The 12,605-nt window shown below is 38.2% G+C and overlaps 1 protein-coding gene across 2 annotated transcripts in view; it reads left to right on the top strand.

The window, feature by feature from the left end:
- Positions 1 to 12,605, top strand: part of TOLLIP (toll interacting protein) — a 40,485-nt gene extending 27,880 nt beyond the window's left edge. For both annotated transcript variants that reach the window (XM_035121759.3, XM_035121769.3), the window contains exon 6: positions 9,199 to 12,605. In XM_035121759.3, the coding sequence (XP_034977650.1) occupies positions 9,199 to 9,413 (215 nt within the window). In that variant the 3' untranslated portion in view covers positions 9,414 to 12,605. The remainder of the gene's footprint in view (positions 1 to 9,198) is intronic.

The following is a 12,605-nucleotide window of genomic DNA, read 5'->3' as shown; positions in this document are numbered from 1 at the left end:
AGCAGAGAAAAAGAGCCCCCTCAGTCCCTAGTGCAACCAATCCCAGCAGGGCTCCCTGTTGACTCAGATTAGGTGATCAGCACTGACAAGGAGCCCTGTTTGCAGAGGAACAATTGGGAGCTCTTGATTGGTCCTTTGCTGCCATGGCTGTACCTGCCCACACCTAGTGTGGTTTCTGGAGGTTGGCATTGCCGTCCAAGTTGGACCCATCCTGGCCTATGTAGGCCCAGCAGCCAGAGGTGCCCCCCCATCGCTGGTCTACCATGGTATCTGAATTGACCCAGTATGTGGTACACACTATTTTTGGCCAGACTACTTATTTAGTGCTTCAAACAGTATCTAGTAAAAGCCAAAATAATCTGTTTTCAGTGCAATAAGTACTGCTGTGATAGAAGCATGAGTAATTTTTTATGTGAATGTCACAGGCCCCCTGTTGGCTTTTTATTCATGAAAAGTTTCACATCTTTTACCTCTCCTTTGACTGGAACAAGTTTAGGAATGTTTAAAACATTTATTTCCTCTTTATGTGAAAGAATGGATGTTTATCTGTATTGCTCCATACCTGCAAATGTACATGGTTGTTGATCAACAGTGAAAACAACTCCAGGAGTGAAATGGATTAAACTGGCTGTTTGCCTTCTGGTCTATTGATTTTCCTAGTAATGTATTTAAAATTATGTGGAAGTAGTAGGCTGTGTTTTGGGTACAGGAAAACTGTGTGAACACAAGCTCTCCCATCCCTTGTGCACCAAAGTTCTTGCCATGCCATTTAGACTTGTACCTCCATAGTGAGGAGTTTCTCCTTTGATTTTCAAAAATTATTTCTCCCTGCAAATCTCTCCTTATCTTGCACTCCCTGTTTTCTGGTGCTACTGTACATAAGAATATTTAGCCTTCTATAAAAACAAATAGTTTCAACTCAGTATCCATTATGGAGTTGGGATGGCGAGATGTCAGCTTCTTCAAAGGCTGAAGCTTTATGACATGTCTCACCAATATGATGATGATCAACAAAAAATTGTGACTAAGGATCAGACTGAAGTGCATATTTCATTATTTTTCCCTAAAATGTTTTTGTTGAGCATTGTCAGGGGGACTCCCTACAGGGAGCCCCCCCCCATCATCCTGACAGCACTTCGCCCAGCGAGAGCGGTAGCAGCGGGTCAGGCAGGGGGAATGACGAGGGAAGCGGAATGAAGGGAGGGCTCAGTGAGGTGTCAGAGCCCCTGTGCTGCCCAAGCCAACTAGTGGAGGAAGGAAGGCTCAGCGATGTATCAGAGCCCCTGCACCGCACTAGTTCACAGCTGGAGGAGGGAGCACAGCTGCTTTCGGCGCCCGAATTGAGGCGAGCGCCCAAATGTAGGGTGAGAGGGCGGAATTCCGGGGTGCCCAAGCTATTATGCTGGCCCCGAAGCAGACGGGCGCCATTGCCGGATTCTGCTAGTGACTAGGAGGTCATGTTTTCTGCTATCTCTGCACTGTAAATAGTATGCACAATAAAAAAACCCTTAAAAGACAGAACGGTCTTTACTCTGGAGTAGCCACAACAACCCCCTGACAGGCATGATTTGTATATTCAAGCATTTCCCAAACTTCTGATAGTTGAGACTTTATAGTCTCTCCACCTACCCCCTTTCTGCCCCCTTTCTACTTTTTTTAAGTATCAAGTGAAATGCATACAAGATAAATGCATGTGAGTTGCAAGCTTTACTGTACACGGTAATAATAGTGATCAGTTTAAATCAGTCATGCTATCTTTCTAGCTGTGCTATCATAGTACCTGTACTATGAAAGAATTCCAAATTTGTTGATCATTTTTAGTTTGTCAGGGCTATTGTCACAATTGAAGCTTATGTGACAGTACATTTGTTAGTCTCTAAGGCAGGCACCCCCAAACTCGGCCCTCCAGCTGTTTTGGGACTACAACTCCCATCATCTCTGACCACTGGTCCTGTTAGCTAGGGATGATGGGAGTTGTAGTCCCAAAACAGCTGGAGAGCCGAGTTTGGGGATGCCTGCTTTAAGGTGCTAGACAGTCTCTAAGACTGTCAGTTTGATGCTATGCTACACTGTAATCTACACTGTAATCTACCTGTATATTTGCATATTTGTCTGTATATATATATAATGATGGAATAAAACACTTTGAATATTTCACATCATAGCATTCAACTTTTTGTTGGTTCATTTCGCAAAATGCCTTTTAAATTCACTTAAACCAGAGAAGGAAATGGCCCATGGGCTGTGCTGGGCCCTTGCTCCTTTATCTCACTAAGCAGTTGGGGGCAGGGGCGAGAAGATTTAACAACCCTAGCTGAAGATGTTAGTCATCTCTGGCTTCATTACTAATCAGATACATCATATTGCTTTTAATTGGTGGAGATCTTTCATTCATAGTTTCACTTTTAACTTTAAAATGTGGGGTGGCACCCAATGCTGGTCATACACAAACTTGACCCATTGAAATCATTAGCCTTAAATGACTTGTCCATTATTTCAGTGGAGCTACTCTTGAGTATGACTAACATTGGATATCGTCTCTAGTCATTAAAATGATTAGTCCATTGTGGAGCAATTAATTAGGAAAATCTTTTTTACTGATCTCTAGAAGGAAATGCCTTTTTCATTGTACTTGTTCTTAAATGAAGGCCTTAGCTCCAGCAACTAATATATATTTTGTTTAAAAACAATTGACTTGAAGTTTTTAAATATCTATGGCATCTTCCATCCAGTCTTTAGAACTCTTACAATAATAAATCTTACTTTCAAAAACAAACTGGTCGTTTGAATTTAACTGCTGTAAACCCAAATTATTCAATTTGCCAGATGTGATAGAGAGTGTCTCCCTCTTACTTATACTTAGCAATTTGCAGTATTGTAAAAACAAGGGCATAACTTTGTAGTATTGCAAAACTCAATGACCCTATATTTTGATGAACTGATCTGCAGGGTATGTACATTGTCTTGCATATGTGCATGGAGTGTTTCTGCAGTGAATGAATAAATATTAATTGCCAGTAGCATGTATTTTATCATGCTTACAAAGCTTCAGTAGTGTGCTTCTTCAAGCAGATGTCCTGTAACTAGCTCTGCAATCTTTATTCAGCTTATGCATTGGTGATATTCCTCCTCTGGGTGTCTTGTTACAGTGAATAATGTAGTATGTATCAGAATCATGCAGTCCATGTTTGAGAAGAATGGTTCATTGCTGTCTAGTTCTTAGTATGATGTACAACTTCATTCAACCTTTGCATGGTCTGTTGCAAGGACTGAGAAGTGTAAAAATTTCTGGCACTTTCATAGAATTTAGCTTTTTAACCTAGGCCACGGGTAGCCAGTGTGAGGCCACCATACACAACAACACCTATGGCCCCAGCCATTATGACAAGTTGTCACTTAAACCATATGGCAAGATTGTATGGTACTCTGCTTGATTGCTGGGAAGACTTGTGATAGGTAAAGCATGCAGACTGGTTGAGGTTTGGCTTAGGTTCTAAAATAGTGAAGAAAAAGATACTGTACCACTTTGTGAGTGAGAAGTCTTAAATTGATTTGAAAGCGTCTTGATGCTGACTGATCTGTGTGACTGCAGACTTAGAGACTGGACCTAAAGATCAGATTCTGTAGAGAGCCAAAGGCTTTTGCTGATGAGGGACACTTCACTCATAGCTGTGAACTGCAAATGTGTGGCTTTGCAGTTGCCATCAATTAACAGGGTGTTTGTGATCTAGGAACAGGATAAGATGCTATCATGCTGAGGAAACAGATACTTAGCAGGAGGGGGGGTATAGGCACAAAGGGGTTAGGATTAGTTGTACCTTGGCAGGAAGAGTAAACAGAGACGGACTGAAAAGGGGCTGTGCAAAACAGCCTGTGATGCCATTAAATATTTGTAAAGAAGTGAGGAGATAGATACCCTGTTGTCCACCCTCTCTGTTGTGTGTGTGTGTGTGTATGTATGTATGTGTGTGTGTATATATATATATATATATATATATATATATATATATATATATATGCACACACAAAATAAAAACAGTGTGTGTGATGGATGAAGTACAGAATGTCATATATTCAGTCCAATTGACTCATCATTTTCAAAGGTTTCAGAAATTAATTAGACAAAATCCATCTTCTAAAATTCTGTAGTAGTACATATGCAGTAAAAAGGTTGGACACCAGGTGTCATCATGATCTTCCAGCTGTAGACAGCAATACCTAAATTGTAATAAGTATTTAGTTATGTTATTTGTAGAAGCTAGGTTTTCCACACTCTCAGTGTTGGGGTTAAAAGCAAAATCAGCAGAAACTGGTTGAGGAACTTACACATAGAGACCAAGACTTAAACAAATGCTTGGTTTAATGGAGAAAGTAAATTTAACAAAAATTAAATCAGGCTTATACAAAATACCCACACAACCAAACCACCCACCAAGAGCACACTGGGAAAACGCCCAGCACAGAGGCAACACACAACACCCCTGATATACCCTGCATCATCAGCTTCACAGCAACACCTGTAGAGCTGCTCCACAGCTGCAGAGCCCCAGTCATTAAATCTTTCCTGACTCTTAAAGGTACAGTGAAACAATAATGACACTTTTACACAATCATTCAACACTCAGGAGTCTAAGAAGTCTTTATTCTTGGATTGTAGAAATGGTTTTCGTCTAACATTTTTTATAAACTGGAATTATTTTTTGGATCTCTACCCACCCATCAAAGTAATCAACTTGAATTATGAAACTTATTCTTCATGTTTGGCATTGTTGGAATCTTACTTCCACCACTCCTTTTACCACGTGAAATATAAGGGTAGCTAGATGTAAAGAAGTGGGCTTATGTGTGGCAGGAACTAGGACGAAAGGAACTCTGATGAGAAATAGACAGTTTGGGACAGTATGGTGTCCATAAAATGGAAATGGTGGACATTACTCAATCATTTCATAGGATGTAATGATATTGGGTAAGTGTAGATCACTAGATCTGTTAGTGAAAATATTCATAGTATTGCATGTTGCTGTTTAAAACAGCAGGCAAAATCCTGTCATCTAAAATCTGTAGTGTGTCCGAATTAAATCTCCTTGGAGGAAATTTCCTAGCATTAAGTAGAATAATGCCTGTTTTCCATGTTTTATTCCTTTCCCACACTTTCACCTGTCCTCAGGGCTTGAATACTTGGCTCTGGGTAAGTCTTCTTAATTCTTTTGCATCCCATTCAAAAGGAACAAGAATTATGCATGAGATCATGCAAACTGCTTTTTATTTGTATGTGATATGTTGCAATATAAGAAATTGCAGGTGGATGTCACAATACACCAATTTCAGAATTATTTATTTTATCCTATGTGATTTCAGTAAGAAACAAAAATGTCTTAGAAAAATGGAAGGTAGTTCATCATATAATAAATTTTGTTATTACAAATATTAGGTTTGTTTATCTTAAAGTTGGCAAAAGTTTCTCTCCAAACTTTCCATTAGTGATTAGTGTTCTTGATGACATATATATATACTCATTGATCACTCCATCACCTGACAGACTTATCCCTGAAATTTTGTATAACTTCACTTACTTTTAATAAAAGAAATTGCTTCCATTTGCAACAAGGCTCCACACTTTAGAAGTTATTTATCACTTGTCTTGTGAATTTGACCTACATAGATTTTATTAGGATGGGTGAAGAAGTCTGAACTTGTGCACTTTTGAGTAGGAAAGGGATGAACCTAGCAGAATTATTTCTACCTTAGGGAAGAGATAGCTGCTGTCAGAGGACACACAATACAAATAATCCTTGAAATAAATTAAAGTAGCTTTTCCATGCTTGTGGTCACTGTTTGAAAGGCGGGCTAGTGCCTGAATGTTTGTTTTCCTATTCTGGGCTGGGGAAAGGACTTTGTGAACTAGGAGGTGGTACCTCTAGCATGTCTAGTCCCTTTTGAACATAATAACAAAAGAAAGGAGTGTCAAACAGTACCTTGTCTTCCACTAGTCTATACCATTTTTATATGTTTCAGTACATGTTCTATGTTCAGGACCTGCCCTATGCTGTTTTCAAAGATTTTTTGTTTCGGTTGCAGGAAAGGTTTTTCCTGAGCAGGCATGCACAGAGTTGTCAAAGTAACCATGAATTTCTTACATTGCTCCTATGCTAAATCTGGGCCTAGTTCATGGCCAATTTAATGCCCAAGCTTAACTGTTTCCATTTGCAACCATTTTACCTTGGTTCTGGATTTCTGTGCTGAGGAGGATGGTGGTTGTGCTTCAACACCAAACAATCTTAAAATTAAAAGTTGTAAAGCTGTGGAAGGGCAAAAATCATATCCCATTGGGTTCTGCAGCAAACCATCTTGCCATTAATTTGCTTGCCTATTAGATTTTAAATCATCTGCTTTCATTTTTGCTTTTGATCAATTGCTCCACAGATAAGCTCAGTTTTGAAGTGTTATCAACCTGGCTTTTCCAAACCGCCTAAAGACAGATGGCATTCACAAAACTGCTACTGGGTACTTAATGCCCATTTGACTGTGATCTGGAACGTACACACTTGGGCAATATGCTCCAGTGACAGATTAGTTTTATATCAACTTGGGGGCAGGGAGGTAACCTGCTAAATTGCTTCTTTATAAATAACTACTTTAAAGTCAATTTCATCAGGGCTACCCAACACTGACTGTAATATTTGTCCTATTTGTCATGTTACCATAAAAATGGGGGTAAAGGAGAGGAAGCTACTTAGGCTGCATTTCCCCTTTCTCCTTTGTAAAATGTTGGTTGTGGCCCATAGTGCAACACAGTATGACTTGAAATCAGAATGAGTATTGTGACATCCTCACTGTTAACTGCAGTATAAAAATGTCCAGTCAAGTGTCTCTTTTTTCATTTAGTAAAATGTTCAATGTCCAGAATTTGGGAGCAGGCACAGGGTGGAGTAGGGGGATATAAGCAACTGTTAGCATTTTTATCTGTCTCTGAATTATCTCTGACCTCCATCATAAGTATTGACAGAAGAAAGTCTCTAAAAGATAGAGAGTAAGGAGCAGCATTTTAAGTAAGATGCAGAGATGCTCATGAAAGTTAGATTCCACCCCTCCTGTTTGTGGTATTTGAATGTGTTCCACTGATAAACATTGATAGCTTTGACTTTTCCTTAGGAAATTTTGAGGGGGTTGGGGTACTGGGATATGAAGGCACTTGACTGTACTAGAATTTTGTTTTCAATTCTGCAGTATTTTCTGTACAACTTGAATACATTTATTTTCAAAACAGTTTTCATTGCTTGTTTGTAAATACCCAGTGTGCATTATCAAACACATTGCCATTTTTGCATTTATGTTTTATTAAATGCCAGTGCTTATGCCTGAATGCTTCTTGCTGCAGCCATGCTGGTACATTGAGACCAAACCTGCTTTATAAAATTTGAAATACATCCTTTGTAAGTAGGAAATAACATCCCATGAACAACTCTGTGTACATTGAAGTACGTATTATTCAGTACTAGTGTTGATCAGTTTTAATTCAAGTAGGTTATTTCATAAATAATTGAAGTGTCTGTCTTGTGATAAGAAAATAATTTTAATGTTACTTTTACTTTAATTGGCAACATTGATTGTCAGATTATTGGGAGCTTTGTTTCTTGCACAGAATGAAAATCACAAGAAATTCAGGTATACTACTTTTATTAGCCTAATCAAATGTCTTAAATAATAGAAGAAAGCTTTTAGAGAACTGAGTTGTGCCAGACAAAAGTGTACAACTTTCTAGAGCTGGGTGGGAAACTGGATCCAGCTGGCAGCCAAAGCTCCTTATTTCCCCTACCCATCATGGGCAAAGTATGAGAGGGGAGCTTACCCACTTGTCAATCACTTAATGTCAGGTGATACATTTTTTGCATAATGCTGTTGATGTACCCCCTTGAGGAACTGCTGATTGTTGGTACTTGCATAACCGTGCACAGAAGTGGGGATGATCAATGGGTCATTGTGCCTTGCATAATGATGTATACAGAAGCTCTGGAGATCCCCTAATGGTTAGAATTTGCAAAAAAAAAAAAAAAAACCCACTATTTTGGCCTGTGTCTACCTGACCCACACTTGATGTCATATATGTGGCCTAGGCCTGCAGGCCGCGAATTCCCCACTGCTGATCTACTACACTGGCTTGTGAAACTTTGGCTGAGGTCACAGAATAATCTGAAGAATTCAGCATGGACTTTTGGCAGTCTGGATTGCAACTAATTTGAATATTATATTATACATTTTCTGCAACTTCAACAGCTTCTCCCAAATAGTTTTTGCAATGACCTCTTCTCAGTCCTGATAGTTATATTGCATTTTGTCAACGTTGGAGTTATCACTTAGTCTATGTAGTGACAAAAATGACTAAAAACAAATCAATAAATATATACATTTGATTTCCAATCAAAAACATTAGTTCTGATTTTTGCTTTTACTGGCTGTAACGTCAAGATGGTAGGAACCCCCTTGCTAACAATATCAGCTAGTGGAATCATTAACATCTTGTGTTTTCAATATCATTATTACCTCTCCAGTAGTGCAAATTGTGGCTGATACTGATGCATTTATCTGTGGTTCAAGGTTACCTTTTTATAGCCAAATCCTGTTCACTATCTAAACTTAAGGTTAGGGGCAGGAATTGTATTAATAGGATCCAGCATGAAATATTTAGGAGGCAGTATTTTCTGTTTAAATATAAGGACTGTGTGGGATTTAACAGGTTTTTCAGATTTTTGCCGTTAGTAACCAATTTTTATGTGCTTGGCATCTTCCAGTCTTGTAAATAGTTAATTTTCCAAATTAGCAAATGGGCTCTTTAATTAAAATAGTTCATTCTTGTGTTTGTTTGTCTGTGATTTTACATCTAGAACACAATACCATTACTAAACAGGAAGGTTTTACCCACTAAACACTTTGAAGTTGGGGGAAGTTAGGCCTAAGGGTCGTATTAACCTAGGGATGGGGAATGTTTGGTCCTCCTGATGCTGTTGAACTGTAATTTCAATAATCTCCGGTCATTGATGCTTCTGACTGGGACTTGAACAGCATCTGAAATGCCACTGGTTCCCTATCTCTGTCTTAACTGTGCTTTAACTCTATGAATTTGATAGTATTTGAAAGTTATTTCATCATTTTTTAAGAATTCTTGCCAGTCTTCCTCAACTATCTCTCTCTATTTTCCAGGAATGCCTGCCGTTTGTAACCCAGGCATGGTACCTGTGGCAGTTCCACCTCCCGCTGTCAACCCCCAGCACGTATGTAATGAAGAGGATTTAAAATCTATCCAGGACATGTTCCCCAACATGGACAGAGAAGTAATCCGTTCAGTGCTAGAAGCCCAGAGAGGGAACAAGGATGCTGCTATCAATTCCTTGCTTCAAATTGCAGAGGAATCTTAGACCATCTGCTCATTTTCCATCTTCATTGTTACCCTTACTTTTGATTTGCCAAGCCCAGGGATTTAGGTAGAGGAAGAATTTCCTGAGAAAGCATCCTGTCTGAGAGATTGTGTTCCCATTTTGTTGGTGGTGGTTGTTGGACATTTGAACATTTTGTTTTTACATATGTTCTATAGAAATCTCAGCCATTTTTATTAATGTATCAGTTCTGTCATGCATGGCTGCATTGGTTTGAGAGGTGGAGTTGGAGCATCTATGCTGCTTTTTTCCTTTCCCCATTTTGGAGAACAAACACACACAAGCTTATTCACCTAGTTTTGACACTGCATTCTGTTGTCATAAGAGATAGAGTATAAGTTGAGTGATCACAGGAGACTGCTGTTCAACAGGGTTTTTCTTAAAAGTTCCCTCCCTCTATCAACATAATATTTGTCTGAAAAGTGATTACACAGTGCCCTTAAGCAGGTTCAGCAATCTATAGCATTCTTAGTATAGAGTCACAAACTGGCTTTCCTGTAACTTTTGTGATTTTTCTAATGAGAGATTCCATTGTTCAACCTATTAATCGGGCACCAATGCAATATATTTGTTGAGTTTTTTTTTTGTTTAGAGCTAGCTACTCTTATCTGATGTGCTGCTGTGCATCTGAAATCTGAAGTTAATTGTTTCTTGGGCCACAATAGCAAAGACTGGAGGAACAGGGTTATTTCCTAATATGCTATTGTGTTTACTTGCACTGTCCTTGCTTCTACATTTGTGAGACATTCAAAAAGATAAAGGTGAGAAGATTTTATACTTGGGAAAATTTGGCATCACATTTTAATAAATGTCCTTATGATCAGTTACCATAAAATAATAATAATGCTTTAAAAGAAATTTTCATTTTTCATCCATAATCATTTGTTATGGGTGAAACCTTCTATTTTTCCATTTTGAGAAAAAAAATTCAAGGCATAATACCAGTACGATATATACACAGTCATTACTCATTGAGTACCAGTTGGCCTTAATTCCATCAAAACTGAGGCATGTGAAAGAATCCATTGTCACAAATTAGGCAAACCAAATTTAAAATACAATCCCAATATGTTGGAAGAGGGGAATTGTACATATTCATTGTGTAATGTTAGATCTGCAGAACTGTAGAAGAGGACAAATTTTTTATCTGTTTAATCAGTTTCTTTCTTGTTTGGCAAAAAAGCAAAGTAATGCACTTTAATATGCACATTTTTTCTTAATGTGCTGTTTGGTTTATTGATGGGTTTAAAACATTTTAATTACTTTCTGTAATTGCCAGCCATACTTTGTACTTTCATAAGTGTTTGAACCCAGTTCAGACTCTCACATTGGTTGTGACTTTTATCACTTTGGGGAAAAAGAGTGCATGTTTTTTGTCCTTTTTTCCCTCCATTCCTGCTCCGCTCCTACAAGCATCCAAAAAATTGTCCACTAGAATACTTCATCATATCATCATAAGTACTCCTGGCACAGCCAGCTTATAGTTCAAATATTTATTTTTTTAATGATTAAAATATAGGGGAGGAAATGATTTTTAAATACAGTACCAAAAATGTGTGTGTTTTCTTTCTGTTTGTTGCTTAAAACGTATGTATCCTTTCATCTAGCTTGCAGATTTGCATCTGTGAGCACTAATTCTGTCCTCTGCCTTCCTATCCTTCTGTTGCTTTTAAATACATGAATACAATCTGTTGCAATGTGTGTGTTTTACAACATCCTCTAGATCAGTCTTTAACAACTTGATGCCCTCCAGCTGCTTTGTATAACTCCCAGCCAGCATGGTTTTTGGCAGTTGTTGTCCAAAACACCTAAAGGGCACCATATTGACAAGGGCTGCTCTAGACTGAAGAAGCTTGTGTGTCCATCAGAAAATTAGCTTGGATCCTTTCTTCATATTTTACAATACTTCCAGATCAAACTTTTATATAATGGCATACATTGTCAGTAGCATCATAGTACAGGTAAGTCTTGTGGTAGCCTATTTGTGAACTAATATATTTTGAGAACTCAGACGTACTCAGCGGAAAGTCTGGAATAACAATGTGATGTTTGGAAAAATCTGCTGTAGCATTATACCCATAGAATAAAATGGACTTTGTAGTTCTAGAAAACTACATCCAAGTACTTAAACAGAATTTTTATTAAGATTATTCTGAGGTATCCAGTGGAGATGGTTTTAAAGGGTTTCTTTTAGTTTAGGGGAGATCCTGAATTGTAAACACAGTGAAAACAGTTGAGAATGCACTTTCACAATAAAGACATAAATAGGAATGGGAATGTTAAGACTAAATTCAGTTTCTGGAAGGTACAAGGATATGAGACCTGTGGAAAGTCTGGGAAGCTTTAGTAGTGGTTGTTAAGCTGCATTTTTAAACAGTAGAGCAGAGAGAACCATCGAAGAACATGGGTAGTAAATATGATAGATTGCTATTAACATGTTCCTCTTTTCTTCATTAAACAATGACAACACACAGTCCTGTATTAAATTAATGTCCTGCATTCAATGACTACTATGTATCATTAAAGTTGAAAGGGGTAATTGCAAGCATGGCTACAGTTATATGCATATCTTTTCTTGATAACTACCGAGATTTCCCCCGATCCTTCAAACATGTGTTTGGAAGTAATCCCCATGGATTTTAATGAAATTTGCCTCCAAATCAATGGGAATAAGATTGGGGTGCAAGTTGCTGATGTGTGAACTGAAACGCACTAGTCACCTATCAAGTAAAATAAATGCTGTGCAACGCACAATCCTCAATACAATTTCTCATATGCTCCATTTAAATGAACAGCATGTTCAGCTTTGTGCATCTGGCACAGCATTCCTCCACAGCTGGAAGACCTCTGCTGAAGACTGAACTGGTATTCGCACTAGCTTCAAACCTGCCAAGGACCTGTGAGTGGGTTAAATACAGGAATATTTTTGTCTAGCTAGATGCTTGCCACCTTCTTCTCTACTGCTGTGTGAGTGTGTGCTGATGGTTCCAAGTGTTTCCCTTTGCAGATATTATTGCTTGTGTTGACTGACCTGTAATACTGTATAGAGGATGTTTTGCTGTAATAATTCTGAAGACATTGTTTTTTTACTGTATTGAGGTTCAGATGTTTGTCTCTTGCATTGTAAAATATTTTATCCCATTCTATCTAATTTAATAAATGTCTACCAAACCA

Source organism: Zootoca vivipara, chromosome 1 (assembly GCF_965207765.1).
Source record: "Zootoca vivipara chromosome 1, rZooViv2.hap1.1, whole genome shotgun sequence".
Taxonomy (NCBI): domain Eukaryota; kingdom Metazoa; phylum Chordata; class Lepidosauria; order Squamata; family Lacertidae; genus Zootoca; species Zootoca vivipara.
Note: the sequence above shows the minus strand (reverse complement) of the source record. Positions and strands in the feature narration are given on the sequence as shown.